The following is a 27,695-nucleotide window of genomic DNA, read 5'->3' on the forward strand; positions in this document are numbered from 1 at the left end:
TAATTTCATCATCCTCTGTCCATCTTTTACAAATACGCATCACAGGTAAGGCACTACACCACATGCAGGCACTGATTTCTCAATACGTAAGTTCACCCTCACGCATGCAAATCATGAAGCCCCACTCAAACTCCGTTACTCGTTCGTATGACATCTGCATTTTGGACGAGACATATAAAGAACAAGAGAAAGGTCTAACCATCGGCAGATAATCATACAATGATTCCAAAAATCCTTTACAGCCAAGGGCACCCATATGCAAAATTGTGTAAGGGGGGGCTCAGATATTTTAACCATGGTTTAGCATGATATTTTCCCCATGAAAACCAATTTCAGAACAGATTAGAGTTATTAATATTGGACATTTTAAATAACATATTCATTAATGGCTGGAGAAGAAATATTTTTACATTTTTGCAAAGAAAAAAGTACTAAAAGCAAGGAAGTTCTAATTTCTAAGAGGGGCTCGAGCCCGCCCCTTGCCCCCCTATATGGGCGCCCTTGTTTACAGCCCTTTACAAACAGAGTCTACGCCGCAGCTCAGAGGGCGTAACTCGGTCCACGCATGCGCGACGTCTCTGTAATTCTAATCATTTGCATATCTTATCCTGGGGCCCTACAACGTAAGTAACGTTCCATTCTGGTGACGACGTTTTCTCCCTCACGAAAAGCGAGAACAACCGAGAAAATGGTCGGTTCCTCCCATTTGCTCTTACCACCATTGTATCGAGTGAGTATTTTGTCTCTGTTTCCAGCGTTCCGAGAACTACTCGTGACGCGGGAAAGGAATCTCTTCAGTCGGACTGGGGTTTTTTTTCCTACGGCAAAAGAGGCTTGCATCTCTGTTTCCCACGGCATTTGCGGTTTCCCGTACTTATTGAGTTTTTTCGTCCACAGCAACGGGGATCCGCAACTTTTAATTCCACGGCGTTTCGGGATCCGAGGAGTTATCTCATGGCCAAACAAATTGACAGATACATTTCTTGATATGTCATAACCTACTTTTTTTTTCTTTTGTGTTTACGCATTTTATTAATTTTATTTTTGGCTTATTTTTTTCTTTTAAAAATATTCTTTCGAAAGAATACTTTAAAATGCAAAGTGCCTTTTTGTTTGCCTTTTGTTTATTATACATCAGATTTCAAAATCTTTTCACGGTAAGTAAGCGAATAAAATTTGACAATGTTATAGTTTTAAGATTATTCCCCCCCCCCCTAAATCGTTGATAATGACTCACCCTTACGGTTATGTTTCGTAAAATTAGAAATGCAGATTTGCGAAGCACGGTTGCTTTAGTTTGAAACTAGTGACTGTTAATCTTCGTTTACACCAAAGAATTCTCTTTTGGCATGAACTTTCATGCGGTTTAATAATTAAAAAAAAAAAAAAAAAAAAAAAAACCCTAAGCAATTGCTATATTTTTGAAAAAATAAACAATGGACTCGCTCTTGATTATCTTTGAAAAGCAAAACAAAGGGCTTTTAAGAACCATTTGACAGAATTTTTTGGTCCATAATTACCCCACTAGAAACCGTGAAAACATTATACCTATTAACGCAAAAACAAATCCATTGTTTAATGGCACTCTTACGGACCAAGATTGTGGACACCTTATCCATTTTTTTAAAAACTATTAATAATCGAAATTTGTTTAAGAAAAGGCTAAAAAATTTTATACTCAATTCTACTGCAGTCAATTTCGGATAAAGTAGCATATTTGTAATATAGTATACCTGGGTTCCGTTATAAAATTAAACGTACTTTATTGCATTGCTTGTGTTTATGTGTTCTTTGTATGATTATGCATTTATTTTCTTTTAATTCTATCTTATGTTATAAACAGGCTCTAAATTAAGTTCTTTTCTGAGTGGTGGGAGCTATTCAGGCTACTGTTATAGCCTTTACTCCCATCTACTCAATCAGGGATTTTCAAATAGACAGAGTGAAATATATTTAAAAGAAAATTTTTTTTTATTTAATGCAAATTTGAAGAATAATAGATAAATAATAAACCTGGGGAATTCAAAAACGATCGTTTTGAATTGACTACAATGCCCTTTCTCATTACTTCTAATGAAATAACAGTGGTCCAGCAAATCAATTTTGCTAGAATAGTGTATAACTTATAACTTAACATGAAAAGTGCTGTGGGTTTTAAACTTGATTTCTTTAAATTAATTAAATGGAAAGTGTTTCGCGTTGATTTTGTACTGAGGTTACAACAAAACAATGTGTAAACATACTGCGGGAAAAAAACTGAATGCAATTTGATTCGAAAAATAAAGATTGATATTTTATGAAATGTAAAATTAAAAGATATTTGATAGGTGAAAAATTTCTAAGCATCTTGAGGTCCTATTAACCAAAGTCTACTGACCAAATGTCATACCCTACTATTTATTGGGACAAAATTATATGTACAAAAATAAAGGGGGGGGGGACTGTAAAAATAATCTCAGTTATTAGAAAACGCCTACCTGTAGAGCAACGTTGCTTAACGTCGCAAAATTGAATCCAGCAACATGTATGTCAAAACTATCAAAACATGTAATTTAAAGGCAGAAACACCAATATGTAAACCAAGAAATGAGTCATTTCTCGCGATCGAAATTGTTAAAAAGTGTATCTATTTGCCCTCATCATAATTAATGTTTATTTAAAAACATCCATATTCGGGGAATGAGCCTAAGAAAAATATGTTCGTACCACTCTATAACGAAAATATGTTCATAATATTTTGAAACCAAAGACATTTAATTTAAATTACTAACCGATTTAAACAATGCGTCAGTGTTTAATGAAAACCATGTTCCTATAATAATATTACTATTATTAAAAGTAACTTGGCTGCAATAATTCCTAGACTTCTCCTCTTGCAAAATTACGAGCATTAAATCCCACAATTGCAAAATTTCCATCACTACGCAAGTGTAAACAGTCACACCGCTTCTCTGGCCACCGCCATCTTGACTAGGAAGCACTTCTCACCTCCCGAGAAAGCCATCTCACCACCTGCCACCCGGGTGAAAACGAGAATGGTCCTTCTCGGCAGCTAAAGTCGGCAGCAGGACGTTTAGGATAGCTTCATGGTAGGGAGAAATGGTGCGTCACGGAAAGTGACGTCACGCACGGCGAAAAACTGGTTTTCTGATCGGTTTCTCGTTAACGACTCCCTTCTAGATATAATCATTGTAAGGCCCCTGCTATACGTATCCTGTGAATTTCATTTCATTTGCGTAATTCCTTCTTGGTGTTGCAATTTTCACAAACATGAGTGTAGCTTTACGCCAGATAGCGCTACGAATGTGGGACTTCAGCTAATCCCCACCCCTCTAATTGTAGTTATCACTGGAATTTTTTAGCTTCAGTAGCAGTCTGCACATCTGCTGTTTGCATCTGAGAGATACGCGCGACTCTTGAATTTAATATGCGTTTTTGTAGTTTTAATTTACTTTTTTCCAAAATTTCAAAATGAACTCGACAAAGAAGTTAGCGATCTAAAAGCTTGATGTTTTGTTTGATCTCAAAAAAAAAAAAAAAAAAACCCTGTGTATTATAGGCTCAGAACGCGAAGTCTTGACATTATTTGTGAGCAAATCTGTGCTTTTATTCTCAAACTAAAAAGTCGCCCGTTAAGGTATGACGGGTGAAAATTGCTTCTCGTCTTCTACATCTTAACGAAGCAATTTGCGTTGTTTGGTGGTATTTTGATAGTTGAAATTTCAACTCTAATTGCAGTGGATTAACCCTAAACTCCAGTAAGTAGCGTTCATTGTCGACAGCTTTTTCGTTTCTTCAGTCCCCTGAAATGACTAAGTCTTACCAGTAAAACGGTTAAGTTGCTGGATCGAGTTGAGCTTTGTCACAATAAAGAATTTCCCTGCATGTCAAATATTACCAAAACATATTATCAAATTATCATGCCGTGGAGCGATTTTCATTGTTGAAGCACGCGGGTTACTCGATCATCGGCTATTATTTATATAAGGATGGACAATGAGTGTCTGACTAGGAAACCATATGATAGTGTGATAATGGAAAAAGTTTCAAAAACTAGCAATTGAATGAGCATAGAAAAAGATGTTTCTGGAGGAGGAAATTATTTGCCCTTTTATCCCCGTCATCGAACTATAAAGTCTTAATCTGCCGAAATTTTGAGGAAAGTCGCTTAGTTCAGCGAGTTTCGGTGGATAATGGAAGACATCTTTCACATTCTTATGGATGTCCTGCCACATACAAACGGTGCGTGTCTGCTTTCAGTTTCTCGCCAAGCCTTTAAACTTGGGTTTTTTTTTTTTAATTTTTGAAGATTTAACGATCTTATATCTCGACTATGGTGACATGAGAGCAAATGCTTTTAGTGTCAAAAAATAAATAAAATAAATAAATAAATAAAATAAAAATAAATAAATAAATAAATCTTATATAATTAAAAACTGCGCGTATCTATGTTTTATGTATCTTTATGTATCTATGTCCAAGTTACTTCTCCCGAACGCCAATGTACTGACCATCGAACCAGGTATCGATAGATTCCTAATTTTCCCGTGTTTATGTTTGGCTATTTAATTTAATCCTGCGATAATAATTAGCGGAGATATCAATTTAAAACTATTAATTATGACGCCTAGATTTCGACATAAAATCCCTATTTTTCGAAGGCTTTCCTCCATTCAAATTATTATTCAGTGCTTCATCTCAACTTTCCGCAACAATGCTTTTATTGAAATTTGTAACGGTGAAGAAAATCATTGGGAAAAAAGATCTGTTGCCATTTTTTTTTCTCGAATATGAACGAATGAAATTCTGACTTTTGTTTTGAGGCTTTTCCTGTTTTCGGAGAATTTAAAATGTTTCCTTTTTGGTTATTTTCCCGCAATCTACCGCAAAACTTCGCTGATTTTTTTGTTTTTTGTTCAAGCTTGATTGTTGAACACGCATCACCCGACACAACTTTTATTTTCGAGGTAGACCGTGCGAAGCCGGGTGACGCAGCTAGTAAGTAAATAAAAATTATTTTTCATTATTACACTTTTCGTGTGGTTCCCTGGTGAGTAAGGAGCTGAAAGTTGAATGTTGACAGTTTTTGTTGAAGTTAATGAGGATTAGAGATATTATTTGGAATTGGAAATGCGCCATTACATTCAGTTCCCGGTATCCGTTTAATGAGTTTACAGAAAGTAGCACCTACTCCCGTCTCCCTTCGTCAGAGTGAAAGACATCGTAATTAGATTTCGAAAGAAAAACCTTCTCCTCTCTTGATTACGTATAGACCGGGATCTGAAGGGGATTGAGCATGCATGGAAAGGCTAGACCTATCTTTGTTGGTTTCTGAGTAAAATTCCATTTTTCGCAAACAAGCAAATTTTTGAATAAAATGCGCAAAACAAACTTTTTTTGACCAAAATAAATTCCAAATCAAAATTGTTTGAATTTTTTTTTCAAATAAAGTCCTAAATATCATTATTCAGTTTGTTAAAACTATTTAAATACTGTTAACGAGTTGAAAAACAAAATGACAGTAACAAGCTCGAACATGATTTGCAGTATAGTTCAGGATCTGAAGGGGGGTTTTGAGCATGCATGGAGACCTGAAGCAAAATTATTTCTGATTAATGTCACAGGCACTATAGTGATTATGAAACCACATGTTGTCGCCCCCCCCCCCCCCCGGGTGGTCGACAACCCCGGGGAAGGTGGGAAAGAAGTGGAGGGAGCCGTTTGCTAAAACACTCATAACTCGCGAACTATTTGAAATAAAACACTGAAAATAGTGGCAATCGACGCAACAAAACAAGGCCTACATAAAGGCTAAATATGACTGTGATCATATCTTTGTTCGTTTCTGAGTAAAATTCTATTTTTCTCTAACAAGCAAAAATTTTGAATAAAATACGCATTTTTTTTTTCAAATTATCAAAATTATTTAACTGTTTTCGAACCAATAAAATCTGAAATATCATTATCCTGTTTGTTTAAAATTACTTAATCATTATCAAAGCGTTGAAAAGTGAAATAAAAGCAAGCTCAAAAAGCATTTGAGGTAATTCACAAAAAAAAAAAAAGTTTGCGGAATGTACCTTGAATATTCGACATAAACCAAAGAAAATTTCGTGGCTCTCCTGTTTTGGCGGTTTTATTTCGTAATATTATCAAAACAATGTCCCAGTTAAGTAATTACTTAATTATTTAACTTTTAACGCATTATAGCTGTTTAGTATGGGTCACAATGGCACTTTTTAAAAAATTAAAACATGCAAGTTTGCAAGTACGAAGTAATTACGGAAAGGATAAACTATCAGGATAACCCTTTTGCAGATTTTACACCTGAGTTATGAAACATAGTGAGCGCTGAGCGAGGCTATTGCCACATAAGCAGCATCAAAATTTCAGTGGAACTTTAAAGAAAATATGAATGGTCTCTTATCCAGAGAAGTCTTGCAATGGCAATGTCTTCAATAGCGACTGCAAAACAGCAAAAGAAAATCAAAAAAACATTTAACCAGGGAAATGTTAGCTCAAAAGTGATGTTAGTACATCTAAAAATCATTCCCATACAATAAGCCCAATGCTAGGTTAGGTTCATCAGAATGGTTCACTGAAGCAAAGCGAGAGGTCCGATTTCGTGAATGTAATTGAAAATGATACTTCTTGCAGCAAAACTCTAGAAGAAGCACCCTATTTTAAGAAAAAAGTTCACGTTATCGATGGAATGACTCTGGTCCATAATGTCTCAAACACACTTTCGAATGCAGCAAAGATTTTGCAGGTCCTCCAAATGAAAAATAATAAAATTTTCTCCCCAATAGTCAAGCTACACGAGTGGACCTTAAATACGATCGGTACATCTCACTGTCGTTTTCATAACTTGAAAACCAGAAGTTCATGAAAGTCTCCTTCGCTTATTAAAAAAAATCACTAGGTACCAAACCAGTGGTTTTGTGTCATAGCCATTCCTGAAAATAAAAACAACCTTTAAAAGTACATTTCAGAGTATGTAATATGTAACATATCCGTTCCTGCATCCAATCAGCTTCTGGTGACTGGTAACTCTGAAAACGAAAATGAATATTATTTAAAATCTGAGAGCCAAGTAATAAATTTCTCTGAAATGCCCGAGTCCAACCACGACGAAGCACGCAACAGAATCTATCTTCCTGCATATGATTCAGTGCAGAATAGGAGAAAAAGTAACTAATAGTTTATAGATCAGAAACTAATGAATTCTTATTGGCAATCTTAGTTAAAAAGGACAGAGGTTGCCATTTCATGTGCTGGTGTTGTGGATAGGAAAAGAGCTTTAGGATGGCATCTATCTACAGGAGCACTTACGGGAAAAAAACATCTAAAATTTAACAAGCTTTTGATGCATTTTCCAACTGCGATTCAACAAGTGAAATAGGAACAAAAAGTATGCTTTCTCTTTACCAAAAAAGTCGGAAACTGTTTTTTGTCCACTAGAGTTATCATTAAAACAATATCTGAGAGCTTCAGAATTTCAACTGTTAGAAGCTGTAATATAAAAAAAATTGTCAAGAAAATAGATATTTCTTTGCGAATGCAACCATTACACACAATAATTTCTTGTCATTTCCATCAGAAATAAATATGATATCAGCTCTCTACCATGCTCCTGCAGTTCTTTCCAACATGTGCTAAGAAGTATTGCTCAACTGTATTATTGAATCAATCCCCCTGTACCTTAGCAGTGCCTTTAGATGTAACCCAGTTTGGGTTTCACTTGAATGAAAATAAAACAATAAAGTCCCACACCTTATGATGCAGCCAGTGTTACCAGAGAGTTTAATTCCACCCTGCGCAGGCAAGAACTGTAAATAATCTTGTAAATGTTTTATTAACAATTCATCTTGCTGTAAATACTGTGCTATTAAGACTAAAGCAAAAACCCATGAACTACAAAATACTCGGAAGAGAACGATTCAACAGAACAATTACAAGTCAACAAAAAAGAGTATGATCTAGCTTTCAGAATTTCTGATATATTAATGCTTTATGTATGCATATTGATATTCTGCAATTATTTTTTAATACACATTATTTTACTAATTTTATTTAATTAGTTTTTTTAGAACTCTAGTGTATAATTTTATATTTAAATTCGTTTCCATAAAAGCTCAAAGATGCTTCTCATTTTTTATATTTATTTAGAACATATTATTTCTTGTTTTCATGAGCAACGAATTTTAGAGCCAAAGCAAATTTTTCGTCCACAACACGAAATTTTTTGGAAGGATGTATCGGCTTCGTTATTGGCTACTAAATACTGATTTCGTGAATGTTATTATATCACTTTAAGCATCACTGACACCGAAAATTCCCACCTCAAACTAGTCCACACATCGCGTTGTTAGTGCATCAAATAACCACTCAGCATCTTTTATTTATTTATTTTTTTCATTCTAAATATTAAAGTTAATGAAATATAATGGCACCTTAGTGGTACCTTTATCTAAAGTTTGTGAAGATGGGAAGAAAGAGAAAGTTTCTGATTAAAAGAAAAACCAAGGTTCTTGATATGCTTGAACATTGAACAAATTTATTTTATGTTTTATTCATTTTATTCATGTTGAATAAAACAGTTTTTATTTTTTAAATACAGTAAAAATGCAGTTTTTTTATGTAAGAAACTTTCGTGTATAGTTGAGGAATGCTTTAAAGCAGTTTGAAGGGTGTTTATAAGTGTCTATAAGAATTTGGAATGCTTCTAAAAGAAATGTATACGTATATTTCTCCACAACGCGAAATTTCGACTTACGCGAGGAGTCTTGGAACGCATCCCTCGCGTAAGTTGGGACTCGACTGTAGACCGTGCGAAGCCGGGTGACGCAGCTAGTAAATAAATAAAAAACGTTTTTCATTATTACACTTTTCGTGTGGTTCCCTGTTAAGTAAGGAGCTGAAACTTGAATGTTGACAGTTTTTGTTGAAGTTAATGAGGATTAGAGACATTATTTGGAATTGGAAATGTGCCATTACATTCAGTTCCCCGTATCCGTTTAATGAGTTTACAGAAAGCAGCACCTACTCCCGTCTCCCTTCGTTCAGAGTAAAATATAATCGTAATTTGATTTCGAAAGAAAAACCTTCTCATCTCTTGATTACGAAGAAGAGGACCAAGATTATGACAAGAACGATAAAGACGATCTTGGTGATACTAACGATGACAGATTTATGTCTACGTTTGGGCCGCATATTCTTGTTTTGAAGATTTCAGTGTCGCAATGCTCGCATCAAATTGTTGTCACTTCCCCTCAAGTTGGAGTAAATAGAAATTAATTCTCTTGATTTATGCCTCGCGGATGGTTCGTTATGGGCTCGAAGATTGACGAAATACCCGCTTTAATTGGTTGTGAACATCTGTGACGCATTTCCTGCTGCCATTTGTTTTGAGTTTAACGGAAAATCTGATTTGTGCACTGCATGGTTTCACTGTACGCCTATAAAATATTTAATGTTTCTCAATAACTCAAAAAAATAAAAAAAAATAATAATAATAATAATAATAATAATAATATAATAAAATAAAAAAAAATAAAATAAAATAAATAAATAAAAAAATAAAATAAAATAATAAAATAAATAAATAAATAAATTTGAATTTTGACCTCTTGAATTCAAATTATGTTTTTCGTGTGTGTATGTAGGCGTGTGTGTTTATGTGTGTGTGGGGGTATGTGTGTTTGTGTGTAGGGGTATGTGTATATGTGTGTAGGTATATGTGTTTGTGTCTGTGTGCAAGTATGAGTGTATGGGTAGTTGTATGTATGAGTGTTTGTGTGTGGTGGGGAATGTGTATGTGTGTGTAGGAATATGTGTTTGTGTCTGTGTGCAGGCATGAGTGTGATAAGTATATGGGTAGTTGTGTGTATGTGTAGGTGTCTGTATGTATGCGTGTGTGTGTGTGTATGTGTTTGAGTGTGTGTATGTGTTTGTGTGTGTCTATGTGTTTGTGTATGTGTGTAGGTGTATGTATTTGTGTGTGTGCGTGTGTGTGTGTAGTTGTGAATGTATGTGCGTGTGTGTAGGACATGGATGCAACCTGGAGACGGCTTTCGCTAGATGAGCAGCATCGTGAGGAGCCCGTCGACGGTGATGGTGCGGAGGGTGCTGGCGGAAAAATAAAATGGTAGCACATCAAAACAGTCAAATGAAAGCAATAAGCAATCGTGATTGCTCAAAAAAAAAGAAGAGAGAAATGGGAATGTGTACTATGTACTCACGTTCAGTGGCGTACCTAGCATGTGTGACACCCGGGGCGGTGATTTGTGGTGTTACGCCCCCCCCCAAAAAAAAAAGTTTTAAAATTCTATGGAAACATGAAAACATAAAATTCATACAATTTTCAGAAACTACATGTCATAACGTTGTGACACATACTGTGTCACAACGAAATTTTAAGTGGACTAGCTAATGTACAAAAGACAAATAAGAACTATGATCGCTTTTTATATAACTTCCTCTAGATACATAGGGTAATGGCCCCAGTAAGAGACAAGGGTCCTGTACCAGACAGTCGTAAGTTTGGAATTAAATAACACGAATTTCAGGCGGGTAAAACTGATGTTGTTGGGACCCGTGAATACTGTGCAACCATCTAGTGTTATCAAAGTGAATTTTATGAGCTAGTTGGTATTTACAAGGCAGTGGTGGAAGGTTATGAACAGCTACCACGAGGTCTGCCGGGTTTTCATGTTCAGTTGAATTTAAAAAGGTTTAAGTCAAAAAGTAAAGTACTTTTGCTCACTTTGAAGAGAAAAGGGGAGTTCTGTCCATGACTCATTCTTTTCTCATCCTATCTGTTACTGGGTATCATCGGATTTTTCGGTGTCTGTAGCTAGGGATCGAACCTTTTTTCAAAGTTGAGCACATAAAAATAGAATTGAATAATTCAGAGGATGCAGAAGCAAAGAAAAATAGAATTAATATTGTAAACTAGTGGTACCCGCACGGCTTTGCCCGTAATAGAAGAATTAAAAGGTCTTTTGGTTCGCCTTTATATTTTACAAATAATGTATGGTGAATTTTCTCGCCAATTGACTTGTACCCATGTTACAGTTCCACGCTATGATAATTTCGTATCTCGCCAATTGGCTTGTGCCCGTGTTACGGTTCCACGTTATGATAATTTCGTAATTTACTCGTCCATCTTATAATAGTTTTGTTCTCAAAATTGGAATAGAAAAAGAACCACATTGAATTTTCGAAAAATCGCTTCGAGGTGCACACCCCCCATGCTACAAACTAACTTTGTGCCAAATGTCATGAAAATCGGCCGAACGGTCTAGGCGCTATGCGCGTCACAGAGATCCAGACATCCTCCGGACAGAGATACTTTCAGCTTTATTGTTAGTAAAGATACATTAAAAGGCTCAGAAAATTGAATTAACCTGAGAGCGATGTCTTAAGCATGCCTGTTACTCGTGCCGTTACCCTATGTGCAGGCCGTCGAGAGGTCAAAAAAGTAAGGTGGTATATGAAATTGATGACCAATTTAATTATTTCAAACGTATCTGAAACACAGGGGAAGATTATGGGGTTCGGTTTTGTAATATGAAAAAAAGTCACTATTAATTCTAAATATTGACAATATGAAAGTAATCCTGAGTAGACAGTATCCACTCCATGATGTGCTGTGGGAGGATCGGGGGTCCGGGGGTTCACAAATTGATAATGAAAGAGAGTCAAAGTGAGCCAGAGGAATATTTTAAAACTCTTATACCCATATTTTGTTTCAGAGAGGTTAATAATAGAACAATCGACAACGTTTTACGTTTGCTCTACAATAATCTCGCTATTGCCTTACTGATAGTAGATTCGGTATTTCATTTTTGTAGCCAAACGTTTCACAAATTTGCTTAACAAATTCCCAATCTATCGCCAAAATTGACAGATCTTAGATACGAAATTTCAATTTTTTCTTGCTCACCATTTTTTAAGTTATGCAAAATGCATCCGTACCAGGGATTCAACCAGGGGGGTTGAGGGTTAACCCCCACCCCCTGTACCCTTGGTTTTAGCCCTATTGCCAAACCTAATATGGTAGTTTATGTACATGTAAGGACTTTTACGACCTTCCTCCCTTCCCTCCAGAAGGTAAATTCTGGGGGAAGGGAGCTGTAAACTCTATCTAGAGAAAATGGGGAAAAAGGGGTAAAATAGCCTATTTTCCTTCGTAACCAATAAAAACTTTTCAAAATAAATATTATAACAGTAAAACATATAGCTGACCATTACTAACCCGTGTCTGGTTTTCACTTTCAGCAGTTCCTCGGAAAATGATTTAAACATAACTTTGAGCCATCTAGTTACGTTGAACCAGTAATACCAAAATGCCCACCTATAAACGTGATCAATGTTCAAAAACCTGTCCAAATGGGGTCATTTCACGAAAAAGTCAATTGTTTGTCCCGCACGTGACGGTTCTTAAATTTCATTAATAAGTAATAGATTTTTAAATCTATTACTTATTAATGAATGACGGAACGGTTTTGTTTAAGATATCACACGTAAGTTTGTAATTTGTTAAGCAGAAAAAAATCTGTTCATTAATATTTTGAAGTATTATTTTTAATGAAATATATAACGCTTCAAGTGCGAGACAAAATGGCCATTTTCCGTGAAATGGCCCAGTAGTAATCTGAGGACTGACCACAGCTGTTCGAGACCAGATATGATTGTTACAAAACATTTTCATACGATTGTTAGTTATCGTCTGCTATGTTGTACATATTACTTTGCATTGTTTAATTTAATCATCATCGTTTGCGATATTTATTATTTTTTGTTAAACGATTGAAGAAAGAAAAAGAATGGAGAGAAGAGTTGAGAAATGTTTTGATGGAATGTAAATGCTGTTTTTCTCGCTTATTTTTGGCGGAGAATAGTTTTATTTTACGCAAATGTGTAATTAAAAGACTTTTTTATACATAAACATTGAAGATTTTAATTTTATTTACTTGTATAATATAATACAGTAGACCCTCGTTTTACGCGGTTGTTATGTTCTACGGAAATGCCGCGTAAATCGAAACCGCCGCGTAAATTGAGACCTAATAGTAGTGTTAAAATAAGGGTTAGGTTCCGTTGATTAAAAAAAATATATATAGTGATGACTAATTGTATTTTTTGTTTAATGTGTTCTCATATCGATTTTTATGCACAACATGCAAAATAAAAGATAAATTAATTTTGTGTTCTGTTTATAAAGAGGAGCTGGCTATGATAGTCTTATGGCAGTCATTGAGAATTTTTCTCTAAATCGCATAAAATGTCTCTAGTGACCCAAGCTTGATTATTAGCACTCCAAAATGCAGTTTATTTTATCTTTTAAGAATTTGGATTTCGAAAGAGGGAAAAATGTTATGTTTGCATTACCGCATCCGCGTAAAACCGAAACTCATCCGCGTAAAATAAAATAAAGGTGTCAAATCTTAAACCGCGTATAATCTAGAACGCGTAAAATAAACCCGCGTAAAACAAGGGTCTACTGTAACATTTATCTTAAAATTGCAAAGCAGTGCAATGAAAGAAACGTAACTTCACTTAAATACGCCTAAATAAATATTATAGCAGTTCAACTTGAAACTATTCATCATATACCGAGTCTGATTTTCATTTTTCAGTTCCAGAAAGTAGTTAAAAGAAAAGTTGAGCTATCCAGTTACGTTAAGTCAGAAACACAAAAAAATGGCCACCTACAACGTAACGCGATCATGGTCCATCGCTCAAAAAGATAGAAATCTGTTCAAACAGTAATCTGAGTACTGACCGCAGCTGTTCGAGATCAGATACGATAAGGAATCGAGTGTTTGTTGAAGATACACGTTTTTCGTCAGCTTTCGAAGAGGTGTCAAGAGGTTTAATTGCTTCGAAAGTGGCCGAAAAATAAAACATGCTTCCAGTCAACCGGTTATCAGTTACATCGCATCTTAAAAGATTAATGTAAATATTTAAAGGACTTGGGGAAATTTTGGAGGAATTCATAATGAGAAGTTTAAATGGAATGGAAAATTGTTGCCAGGGCGCCAAAAATAACATAGTTTCGATAAGGTGCAAAGTTTTGTAATTGTTATAAAAATAAAAAGTTTCTAAAAATTAGTTTTGCTGTAATTTTAATCGTATCTTTTAATATTTTTATTCATGCTAAAAATGAATCGATAGGTTTTGAAAGTAACACCATAATACATAAAGCAATCATAAAAGAAAATATGCGGTAAGAAATATCAGCAATTGTGATACTATAAATAAGACATTGTAAAAAAAAATTCAATAAATACAAAACCGAATTATTTTGAGGCAGAGAAAATAAATATGAACAACACATTCCAAATGACATCATTTAAATTTCTTTCGTATGAGAAATTCTTAAGTTAGTAATGATTTTAAAAAAATCATTACAGCTGCAGTATCTAAGCGTTTAAAGTTTAATAATAGAGTAATAAGGCATGAAGAACATCCACAAAGCTCCTATATTTGATCTCTTTACAATAATAAACTGACATTTTTTTGCATAAAAAAAGTGGTTCCTTGTAACCCTGCATTTTCCCCCCCTCAGCATTTACTTTTTTTTTTCTATTTCGTACTTTTTATCCCCAAGATATTTAATATATCTAATTATAATATAAATTATTATTATTATTAATATTTATTATTAATATTTAATATATCATGTTTCTTATAGTGCATAGTTAGTTTTGAAGAATTTAAAGAACAAACACAAGTACTGTCTGTCCACATTTGCCATGGAATTTGGAAGATGCCAGTTTAAGATGATCCTATCTGATTGAGAGAAAAATGATGCTCGTGTTTCGTTCATTTAAATTTGACTCTGCTTAATTTAGAGACTAACTCACGTCTGTAACTGAAAACTGACAGTCATGCAAACCATAGACTAATAATAATAAGAGTAGACCGAGCTTTCCCAGACTTGCTGATGAAAAAATTGGTTCATGGATACATCATGTGACTGGTGGGAGGTTTGACGAAAACTTTGGCAGCATGGTTGCTAGATGGCAACATTATCCATAGTTTGGCACTCGACATGTATTTTAAGGCGTAATGTGTTTTCATTATAATTTTTTTCCAGGTGCAGAGATAGAACTATTTTTCTTTTAGTTATGCATTATTTTGACATTAGTAATTAGTCTTTGATCGCAGTTTGCAGTAACTTTTATTTCATTCGGAACTGCTACGTCAGCGTTGGCGTGAACGTAATGGCGTAAACGTTTTGCGTTAACGCAAAAATGTACTAATCGGTATCTTAAATCGAAATTGTGAGTAAAAATCTTACCGTCGTTTGCCGATTCTTTTTGGACGCATGCATCTTTAATTGCTTAGAGAGTTATTGAAATTGACTAAAAAAAAATGCGCAATACTATCTAACCGAAAAACTCACTATATTAACAAAATATTTACAACTTAGAATAACAAATTTACAAATCGGACTCCTTAAAAGATCATTCTTTTCCGTGTTCCATCAATTCTATTTATTTTATTTCTCGCGGGCGTTGAGCATCTGCTACGATCAACGCCTGCTGTTGCTAGGATATCCACCAGTCACATGGTTTGGTTTATGAGCAGCAAAAGGGTTGCCTTAGCTCGGTCTATTCGTATTATTAGTCTATGATGCAAACCAATTAATGCACCCATCTCCTCCTGTAAACAGAACGTTCACCTTTTCATGTCATCGAGGGTCAGCCTAGATATGAATAACAGCGGTGCGCCCCCGCCCAAGAGCCAGAGGTGTCCACCCCCCTAAGTGCAAAGGCGCACCCCCCTGAAAAGCGGGAAGACTCCTCAAAAGCAAGAGCCCCACTAAAAAGTAAAAAATACCCATCAAAACTACCCCGCCTAAAAATTTCAATGGCACAGTCTGCGCCATGACACTAAAAAGTAAAAAATACCCACTAAAAAGTAAAAAATACCCATCAAAACTACCCCGCCTAAAAATTTCAATGGCACAGTCTGCGCCATGACACCCCGTAGGTGGGCACCCCTACAAGAGCAAGGGAACACCCGCCCCCCAAATTCCATGAAGACCAATACCCAAGAGAGAGAGAGCCCTCACCCCCACCAAAAAAAGAAAAATACCCCTTAAAGCACCCCCCCCCCCCCACTAAAAACTTCAATTGCGCAGTCTGTACCACGACCCCCACGCCCTAGGCCTAATTTCAGTGAAAAAATATTCAGTTTTATAAATTCAACTTGTATTATGTTTTTAACCTTTTTCAATTAATGCAATGGTTGGTATGTAACTTAATTCCTAAATCAGAGCTAACATTTATAATTTCAGTATTCATCACATTTATTAATTGCTACAGCGTGAAGATGGCCACAAAGATGAACAATTTCTTCACCTATGCAAAGCTTCTGGCCATTGGAATTGTCTGCGCCGTGGGACTCTACAGATTATGTTTAGGTAAGTAGTTTGGACAAAGAACTTTGTTGTTTATTTAAATGCTTGTAAAAATCAAAATCTTTTTTTTTTTTTTAATCTGAAAAGCTTTAATTGTATGAATTATGTGCAAATCGGAATACCCCCGTTTATGTTCAGTATTATGTGATTTATAGTTGAATGTTTGTTTTACATTGAAGTCTCTTGAGTCATAAACATCAGTATGAGCACTATCCATATGGCAACACAGCTGGATGCTGTACTATGTTCTCGCTGATGTTTTGTGGACATACTTCAGAGTCACGAGGAAGATGTGTTAAGTAATGTGAACCACGTGTGGTTGCAGGGCCGTCGCCAAGAAGGGCGGTGCTACCCCCTCCCCAGTTTTTCAGAAGTGGGGCCGCAAATTTCATTTAGCGATGCGACAAACGAAGAAAAAGGAAAACTGTTCGTCGTTTTAAAAAATTAAAACAGTAATTCTAAATGAACAATAGAAATAAAAGTGACAAAAAGTATTTTTTCTGTAAAATTTGAATAGAAAATGTAATCTTAAAATACAATTTAGGAACACCCATGATTCTCTTTTATTAAAATTATCAAAGTAAGGGCCGCAGAAGTGTACTCTTCAAACATTTTTTAACCCCAAAAAATTGTTGTTACGAGTTCGATGCAGCTTCAAACTTTCTTTACTTGAACAATAACCAGTTCTTGAGAAAAGCACAGGAGATTTATTTACAGCTATGTACATGAAATGTAGTTACAACTGCTAAATCAATCATCAGCAATTAAGCAAATATCAATGAACACCGTAAACTCAACGGTAGCACACGTACTTACATCACAATACGCAAAAACACAGCGCAAAGGCTTCACAATAACAGAACTAAAACACACTCTCCAGCCAACGACTGAAACTAAACGGTTTAACAGCAAACCATCTCTCTCTCGTCATTCACAAGGCGCCCGGCGTTTTATACCAGGGAAGAAATATCCAAAAAATCCTACAACGTTCTACCAATTTCACATATTTTCTTTTTATTCATTCATGAATCTTACAATTCGGAAATGGGGGGACCATATACTTCATTCGAATGTGAAGAGGCTTGTATATTAGGGTGAGCCCAAAAATGGAAATTTTTGAAAAGCAACTTCTAATAGCAAAAAAGAAGTTGTGTATTGCCATCCTAAACATGGGAAAAATAATTAAAAAAATTAATATTTGTCTTTAGATCGCGCATTGGCAGCAAAGTTTGAAAAAAAGGTAAAAAATTGTCAATTTTTAAATATTTCTTAATAATCCAAATGTTTTTAATTTTTGTTGTAATCCCGTCTAAATGCTTCCTTTTAATAGTCTTTTAATATATCTTTGAAAATATTTACATTCCTTTACAGGTTTTAATTCGCGCATAAGCCGCAAAGTTACGTGAAATGAATCGACGTTTTTAGCTTATTTTGTACATTGCAGTATTTTTTCTTTTAGATCCCAGTTGAATATATATTTTACAGTAAATGTGCACGAAACAGCTCTTTGCTGGAACTGCAATTGTATTGTGTTGCATTAACAACCCAGAACACACCCCAATTTGGTGGCTGCATTTGGTATTCCACCAGCAGTTCCCAAGAAGAATGGTTATTGACAGGGCTCATACATTTGTTAAGTAAATTAAAATAATAATAACTATTTGGTATACTATAACAAGTTTCTAAGTTTCGATACAAGTTTGAAGTTGGACTTGTGACTCAATTTTTGCATTGAGGATCGCGAGCATAAAGGTTTTCACATTAATCCATATCTTGTCTCATCCCAAAAAACACCCTACCTACCAACTCACTAACCAGTTAAATACCCCTTTCCACAGACGGAGTGTAAAAGAAGAACATTTACTGATTTACGGGTAAAGCATCAACTGTTTTTTTTAAATTAAATATTATTAACTTAGAAAGTACTCGGTCGGAAGAAATCGAAGTTTTGGAAACTGACTTAAAAAGCGAGCAAAACTATTTGATGGATATTGTTATTGAAATACACAAAGGAAAATGTGGCTTGGATCTCGCTTCCACAAAACTAAGACTTTTAGTCATTAGCTTTCATTAACGTGTGTTAACGGAGTGCTGAGGCTGTATAATATATAAACTAAACTACTAGTCGAATGAAGGCACTCGTAAATAAAATCTTTAAAAATTATGCTTCTATGGTTTGATATAATAAAAATTTTAAAGAAAAGAACCAACTTCCACGAAACATTCACCTGTACACTTATTTAAAGTTACAAAATCTACAAGTCAGATGTGTGATAATCTTCCAAACACAGTGGATCCAGTGATTCAATAAAATGCTTACTTTGTTATTTTTGAGAAATTGTTATTAATCATGGCAATGCACTAAAGGCGAAATATAAAGGAGTTGGATTATAGTAGGGTATCTATACAACACAAAAGACTACCAATCAAGAAACACTTCGATAGCTAAGAGAAATTTTTTAATCAATATTAAGATTTGAAGCTTCGAACTACAGCAGTTAGTTGACTGGTCAACGTGTTCACTTCTTCAGTGATGATGTAAAAAACAAGGATATTTTATCCTTTCTAGAAACTATGAATTTGTTTAAGTATGTATTCTTAAAATGCCCACATCACACAGCGGCATTGTGGAACTGTTCAGTGAATCTGCAGAAATTCATTTGAGGTATTAGACGGAAGAGATGGATTTATGTGAAAACCTTTATATTTTTCAAACATCAGTGCCAAAACTGAGTCGTAAATCCAACTTCACACCTTGATCGAAACCTAGAAACTTGTTTAAAAGCATACAGTTATTATGAACGTTACTTTACAAATGTAGAAGTTTTGTCAATAAGTCCAGTCCTCTTGGAAATTGCACGGTGGAACACAAAGTGCAACCACCTACTAGGGGTGGGTTCTGGGTTGTTAATGCAACACAATACAATTGCAGTTCCAGAAAAGAGCTGTTTCGTGCACACTTACTGTAAAAAATATATTCAACTGGGATCTAAAAGAAGAAATACTGCAATATACAAAATAAGCTAAAAATGTCGATTTTTGGTTGATTTCACGTAACTTTGCGGCTTATGCGCGAACTAAAAACTGCAAAGGAATTAAATATAAGTATGTGGTGTTTACGAGTAAATATTACGAGCCGCTCATCCTATCTGTTACTGGGTATCATCGAATTTTTCGGTGTCTGTAACACTGGGGATCGGACCTTTTTTCAAAGTTGAGCAAATAAAAATAGAATTAAACAATTCAGAGGATTCAGAAGCAGCCAAACTTTAATTGCATGAAAGAAAAAGAATTTAAAAATTCTGAATGCATTAAAAGGCTGAGAAAATTGAGTTAATCTGAGAGCAATGTCTTAAGCATGTCTGATACTGGTGCCATTATTATCCTACCTTATATATATATATATATATATATATATATATATATATATATATATATATATATATATATATATATATATATATATATATATATATATATATATATATATATATATATATAACTTTTAGAGGGTTGTTAATTAAAAACACATTGGTACGTCCTAAATGACTTTTTCTAGACGAATAAAATCTCCAACATTTTCAATTTTGATATCTTTAAATAGCCCCTAAAAAATGTATCCCCCTTACAAGATTTAATCTACTCTCCGAAGCTCAAAGGGCCTGAATTGATTTAAAAAAAAGTTATAAACGTTTTTAAATGAACGGAAAAATGATTGTCAAAGCGAGATAATTAACGTGAAGAAATAGCTGAATAATATTTAGTCGCTGAATATCTCTCCTTAGTTTTTTGGTATGCTCTTAATCAGTGTTGGGCATTAATCAATTATTTTTTCAATTGCCTTGTTAATTCATTGAAAAACTAATTGCAATTAAACTATTAATTGTACTTTGCAATTAATTTAATTGGATATTAATGTACGGTAATCGCTTCTCACAATTAAAATAATTACAATTAATTTTTAATTGCTTTTTGAAACAATTAAAACTAACAATTAACTTAATGTATCAGTAGGTACAGCGCAGGGTACAGAGTTCAAAGTATTGTTCGATTTCGTATTTTCGTTCATTGCTGATTGCTCGCTCACCGCGTGAACTATTCTCGTCTTGGCAAGTTTTTTCCACACGTAAATGTTTGTGTTTTAATTAAGTGTTTTATAAAATTGTGCAAATCACACATTGTTTTATAGTTTAACCTGTAACAGGGAAGGTGAAAAAGAAAGGACATGACAGGGAACGTAAAATCTCAGAGACCGCTGTGTTTTAATTTTTTTTTTTTAAATCGTGTAATTAAGATGCATTTCTGTAAATTTCCCTCAGATGTTCTTTGGACTAACTAGTACGGAAAAAAATTTAATTTTTAATTGAAATATAATTTTTTTGAGGAAATTTTGCTGGAGCCATAAGATTTTTTGGGAAAAGCCATATGCTGCAGTAAATAATTTATTGCTCGTAATGAAGTTACTGATATTTTATTGATATTTTTATTAGTAGCTAACATGTGTATTTAAATATGTAGTTAGATAGTAATATGGTACGCGTCCAGCGTCCACGTCCCAGGTAGACCAGTCGTCTGTAGAATATATTATTCAAAACCAGTAATTTTTTATGAGTTAATTTTGATTAAAATTCACAGGACAATTGTTAATTGTAGTAAATTACAATTAATTAATTGTTAACTGTGGTAAACTACAACGAACAATTAATTGTTAACTGTAGTAAACTACAATTAACAATTAATTAATTGTTAATTGTAATTTTCCACAATTACAATTGATCAATTGTTAGTTGTTGTGGTTACGTTTACCAATTAATCAATTGTTAATTTTTAATTGTTAATGCAATTAAAATTTGCCCAACTCTGCTCTTAATGATCTTTTTGACATTTTTCAGCGTATCTCCAACTTGTAGTGTTTCAGGTCTAACGAGTGCTTTCCTATTCAAATATTTTTTCTCAATGTTTTAAACTATATCGATAAATTTCCTTCCTTTAAACATAAGTTTAAAACTGATTACAAACATCAAACTTAATTGTAGCTACGAAATTATAATATGTGATACTTGTTTTATTATTTAGGATATCACGAGCATTTGGGCTCCGGATTTCAAGGTACGACTACGTCTTTCTCTGATTTGGCGACTGCATTTTATTATGGCCTCTGGGCGTATGACGGATGGTAAGTTCCATAACTAAAAGGAAATAACTTACGTTTTGTATCACAAATTACAGATTACTGCAGACACGTGTTTCGGGGTTTCAAGGAACTCCCTTTTCAATGAAAAACTGATGACTTGACATCCATTATCGGGGTTTCTTGAGACCCCGAAATCGCTTTCCTTGACCGCTTTCCTTTTTACTTATCTGCACAAAGGTATTTATTGATTTTTTTTGTTCAGTAATTAGTTTAACCTATTTTAAATTAAAAAAAAAAATAATAAAAAGGCAGCTTAATTGCCCTTTTATGCTATTCGCTGTGTTTTGAAGTTCATTTGTTTCCTTTCTGAAGCAGATTTATCTGGCAGATAATAGTGCTTAATGTGAGGAAAGTAACAGTGTATGATTACCGTCTCTAAGCGTTTAAAACTAAATGAAATAACCTCAAAACATCCGATCTGGAAGAAATTGCCACAAAAATTGAAAAAAAAGAAAATTTTTTTTTTCTCTTGGGGATTTCTTTTTTCTGTGTGTGTGTGTGGGGGGGGGGGGGGGTATTGATTTCTTCATTTTTCAGCTTTTATTATGTCTGCTCTGTTTTGGTGTCCGTTTGTCGGAGCAAGCTTTTCAACCGTTGCCAAAAGCATAAGGGAATATCAGTGATTAAAAACTTTAATTGTTAACAAAGATATTACATATCAATATTCATTATATAAAAATAGTTTAAAAAATCCCTAAAAAAATAAAGAAAGAAAGAAAAACACGCTTTTGTAGCAATATTTGCTAAAAAGTAAAAAATAAAGAAATTAATATTATAAACTTGAAAGTGAGTTTGTTTCTTTGTTTGTAATGTTTTCACGCCCTATCTACTCAACCGATCATCATGAAATTTCGCATACACGTTGTGTAGCATAGAACATAGGGCACCTTTCATCCAGAAAAACCGAAACGTTCGAATTTCAATTTTAGGGCCCAAAAATAGCTTAAAATGGCTCTTTATACCCGTAATAATTAACGTATCGTCTAGATTTTAGTTTCACTCGGGAGCCCGTAAAAAATACCCCTTTTGAAGATTTTCTTTTTTTGGATCTGAAATACCAAGTGCCTAAATTCGGCAGGAGAAAAGTCATAAGTATTTTTAAGTAGGATAGTCCGGGGCACGTTTCGTTTACGCATGGGGCACGTTTACGCAGTGCCCTGTTTTCAAAACCAATTATAGAGCTAACAGTCATAACAGATTGATGCTACTAGCAAATATCCTCACGAATTTTTGAGCATCGGTCGAGCTTCGGTCTAGCAAACAGAAAGAATAATCTGTTTTCTACCAAGTCGAGTCAATTTTGAGTTGAACGTTTTGAAGCTGATTGTGAATAAATAATACTTAGTTAAGCAAGAATAGATGTATAAAAATTAGCAGAATTTTATCCTTTTTTGAGAATTGTATTTGTATGAACTGAAATGTAATTAAAAATTTTTGCACATTAAAATTAAATCCAAATTTGGGGACGGGGCCAGTTTACTCGCTGACGTCTGAGCACCTTTACACGCACGTTCTTACTGTGTAGCTTTTTTCGCCCCGAACTGTCGCAAATCTTTTTGGTATTTTCAGGCTGAGGCTATTTAGTTTTGAAAATTACCATTTAATTTGTAATTGAGTTACAAATTACTATCTTAAAGCTTACAATCATGTTGTGCTGTCTTCATGTCCGTTAACCTTTTACTTTATACACTATTCAGTCTGTAATAAATTTGCTTTTTTTTAACGATGGTAAAGACATTATGTTCAAAACACTAACAGAACTACGTTAGGTCTAAAACAAATATGCGTAAATGTTCTCCGTGTCAAGTTTACGCAACCGACTTGGGCTCAAAACTAATTTTTTTAAACACTAAAAAAACACTAACTGTTAAAAACACTAACTGGGCAACAACTGGATATACCAATTTTGATTCCATTAATGTCTAAAATTTTCTAAGTTAAAACACAAAATTTAGAAAATTCATTGAAAAAATCCGCGTAAAAGTGCCCCGGTTCATTGAGAAGAAAGATCTGTAGCCGTTCTTTTCTCCAGTAAGAGAAAAAGTAATCAAGTCATTGATCATACAAACGTGAATCTCTGCATAGTATAAAATGAAGTCCCCAACAAGCGTCTGTTTGTTTGAACTCGCAAAACTCGAGAACTACCCGGCCGATTGCGCTGAAATTTTCACAGTTTGTTCCTTTAAGTCCTGAGAAGGTTTGCAGACCAGTTCGAATAAAATTCGATGAATAGTTCTTTTTTTATTCCAATTTACACATAAATTATCAAATATGGGGGTGAAAAATTACTTGCACATATTAATATTACATATCGTTAGAAAGGGTAGAATGTTCCGCGTTTTACGCAATTTGTTTCAATGCTCTAACTTTATTACGGCGAGAGTTATTTGCGTTTTTAGCTCGAATTTTTTTAAGTTTAACTAAAATTTAGGTACTACTTTCGTCATTAAAAAAATCAATAAAAAGTGAAGGAATTGTCCCACAGCTTTCTTTTTGACGCTATTGGAAAAAGCGACCTTTTTTACTCCAGATCTAACTCGACCAATGGTCGAAAAAATAAGCTTTTATCTCGAAAGGAAAAAAAGTTACAAGCCTTTTTAAATCTAGTTTCAGAAATCTCGATTCCATTCAAATTGTGAACCATTTTCTTTCGCATTTTAATTCCTTAAACTTCTTTAATTTTGTGTTTCCATGGTTACGCTAGTATAGCGGGGCCTGTCTATGTAATTTCTTTACTCTATAGCTACGTCACTTGACACAATTTTTATTTTCAAGGTAGACCGGGCAAAACCGGGCAACGTAGCTAGTGAAATATATTTTAGTACATTTCTCAAAATAGCGGAGGAAATTTTAAAAACTCAAAAAAATTTCGTAGATATTTATTATTTATGATAATTTGTGTCCCTCGTTTTGCGTCAGCTGTAAATTAAACGAACTCCTGTCTAAACAGAAAATATAAATGAGCATTTACACATTAATATTTCAAATCCGAAGCGAAACCTGTACAAATAAAGTATGAAAGTTTATAGGATTCACAACTTACTAATTATTACTTGAGAGATTACCTATTAGTTTTGATTCAAGAAAGAAACATTGCATGCGTAAATAGGAATGTGCTGTATTAAAATTTTTGTTGTTTCTTTTTCTTTCAGGAATAACTTGAATTTCGTCACTGAAGAGCTTATTGATCCTGCCGTGTAAGTTCAAATTTTATTTCAAATAATGCTTTGTGCCTCCTAAAACAATATTTTGTTCTTAGAAATAAAAAGTATTTGAAAAGTTTTTGAAAATTTTGCTTTTTTTTTGGAAAGAATTATTCAATCGATCTAAATCAATGAACCATTGTGACAGTATTTATTTTAAAGTGTGTTAAATGTAAGTGACAAATAATGCGAACACTTGCTTTTTTTGTCTTTTGAACACTTTTCGAAAATAAGACTTGCACACTTGGAAGGGAAACTTGTGTATGTGACCCGAGAAAATATTAAATAACTGATTAGTGGACGTTTGAGGGAGTCCGAAATTAAATTTTTGGGAGAGTGGAAAATCTGAATTTGCCAAATGGAACTTCTAAATTTGCTGAATGATGATAGTTTTGCCGAATCGTCAGACAAAATTTGCTGAATGATGATGGTTTTGCCGAATCGTCAGACAAAATTTGCTGAAAGATGATAGTTTTGCCGAATCGTCAGACAAAATTTGCCGAATGATGATAATTTTGACGAATCGTCAAACAAAATTTGCCGAATGATGATAGTTTTTCCGAATCGTTAGACAAAGTTTGCCGAATAGGGAAATTTCCGAAGGTCACAGTGACCTCCCACAGGGGCGCACCTAGCGGACGCCACTTCTCTTTTCGACTGTTAATTTGTTGATGTTCTTTTTAATAACTCAAAAGAGAGAGAGGGAGACTACTTAGAAGTAGTACTTCTTAAATGCATATCTTTTAGACACTTCTCTGGAACTGTTAAAGTGTGATTAGTGTAGAAAATGGCACTTTAAAATTGAAAGAAAATTAATGTTTTTGTGCATGTCTGATATTTGTGAGTGCTACAAAGATACTAAATGGAGCATGAAAGAGGAATAAAAATACATTATAATAGTGCCATAGTGATAGTGATGAAAAAAACATTTAAAACATTTAACCCATAGTTTTATCGTCATTCGATGCTGAAAGCACGATTTTTTAGTTATTCATATTGCGTGTATCGGTAATTTTAATATTGGTTACAGAAAACTCGGATCAAAAGCTTTTCGATATATTAACGTCGTTGCCAACAATGTATGACATTAATTTAGTATGCATTGAAATTAACATCGATTGACCATTAACCACCCATAAAATAAATAAAATAAACGCGCAAAACCCTCTTTTAGAGCACTCTTTTAGAGCATCAGAATGCAACCAAAAGCGGGGGCGCAAAACTAGATCTATACAGACGCTACATACGAAATTCCAATTTTCTACTGCATACCGTTTTTGAGCAATACGAATTACCAGGGGCGTAGATAAGGGGGGGTTTTGGGGACAAACCCCCCCCCCCCCCGAAACGTTAGTCTCAAAAAAAAAAAAAAAAAAAAAGAAAAAGAGAAAAAGAAGAGGGAAGAGAAAGAAAAAAAATCAAAATGACTTTTTTCTGAGTAACAAAGGTAAAAAATTCACTTCGCTCCCCCCCCCCCAATGTCATTGAAAATCTGCTCCATGTGTGACCCTCAAGCATAAACACGTCTCCCTCTGCAGCGACAATTTTTTGATAATTGAGTGAAATTTGACACTTCGCTTTAGAAATGAGATTGATTTGTTAAATCCACGTATATGCAGCCTTTCTTTGTCATAGATTCTGCAAATTGTTAAATATATTTAATTGAATGAGCCGCGCAGTGGGAATATTGCATACAGTCGAATCTGTATATTTCGAATTTCACATTAACGAAAAAAATCGAGATAAAGAGTTTTGAAATACGGGGGCTTAAGAAACTTTTTATAGAAATTTGAAAAATGATAGTGAAAATTTGAAATCGATGCTAAAGACAATATGGGCTCTTGATTAAAATTCCTCTTTATTAGTTTTGTTAGGTATTTATTCTATTATTACATTATTGAGTGCTTTATTGCGAGTTTAAGGAATCATTTTGACAGTAAAAGAAACTTTAAGCATATCTTTTTCAAGAAAAAGTCTTTTATTGCTTTTCGGTCCCTGATTTTTTTTTTTTTTTTTTTAGAATCTTTATTTATCCTCTTGAGGTTAGCAACTGCAGGAAATCTAACTTGGCCAGTATTCTACGATTTTCCTTTTTTCATCACTTGAAAAAAACTTATACTTTCTTTTCACTCCTATCATTTCGGTTTTCTAAGGAATCGCAATTTTAAGAAAGAGAGCAACCAAAGAACAGTACTAATCCAGATAACAGCGAAATGGCTTTTAACTTGAAGGACCTTAAACCATGAACTTGAAATGTTCATCTTACATATGTAAAACCTGTGAATTTCACCCCTTTACTCTTCTTCCAAGAAAGTGCGCGAAACGACTGTCCTTCGGTTAATCTTCCTGGAAAGCCTATTCGTGGAACGCATTTCAATTTTTTTTCCACTGCCTCCTCAACTCTTGAAGACAATTCCTCTGTTTCTGAGTTGAAGAAAATGTTTTTGTTTGCTGCTTTAAAGATCATTGGGCTTCGAATCCAAAAATGATAGCATAGCCGGAATTCGAGACGATAGAGGTTTTTGTTGGTCTGGTCTCGTGTGTGTCATAGGTCATAGTCAAAACGACCTTTGCTAACCAGAGTATCCATTGCAATCACATTGATTTTTCAGCCAGTATTTACTGCGTTTTCTTTTGGAAACGTATAGTCTGTTTAAAATAGTACATTCTAAGTGAAAGTTGTTGCATAATGAAGCGAGAAAAACCGATAACAGGCTTTTTTCAATCCAAAGAAAAAAATTAAAATGACGAAAAGGATTGCTCTAAAAAGAGAAAGTTAACGTCGTGTGAAGAAAACGAAGTACAGTCTGCAATGCCGCATTAGTTACATCGGACCCTTCTGAAGGTAATTTTATTTTAATTC

The 27,695-nt window shown here is 34.2% G+C and overlaps 1 protein-coding gene across 1 annotated transcript in view; it reads left to right on the forward strand.

The window, feature by feature from the left end:
- LOC129225933 (b(0,+)-type amino acid transporter 1-like) overlaps positions 1 to 27,695 on the forward strand; it is a 186,343-nt gene that overhangs the window by 111,465 nt on the left and 47,183 nt on the right. The window contains exons 5-7 of the mRNA XM_054860475.1: positions 16,313 to 16,438; positions 21,512 to 21,611; positions 24,782 to 24,826. Of these exons, the coding sequence (XP_054716450.1) occupies positions 16,313 to 16,438; positions 21,512 to 21,611; positions 24,782 to 24,826 (271 nt within the window). The remainder of the gene's footprint in view (positions 1 to 16,312; positions 16,439 to 21,511; positions 21,612 to 24,781; positions 24,827 to 27,695) is intronic.

Source organism: Uloborus diversus, chromosome 7 (genome assembly GCF_026930045.1).
Source record: "Uloborus diversus isolate 005 chromosome 7, Udiv.v.3.1, whole genome shotgun sequence".
Taxonomy (NCBI): domain Eukaryota; kingdom Metazoa; phylum Arthropoda; class Arachnida; order Araneae; family Uloboridae; genus Uloborus; species Uloborus diversus.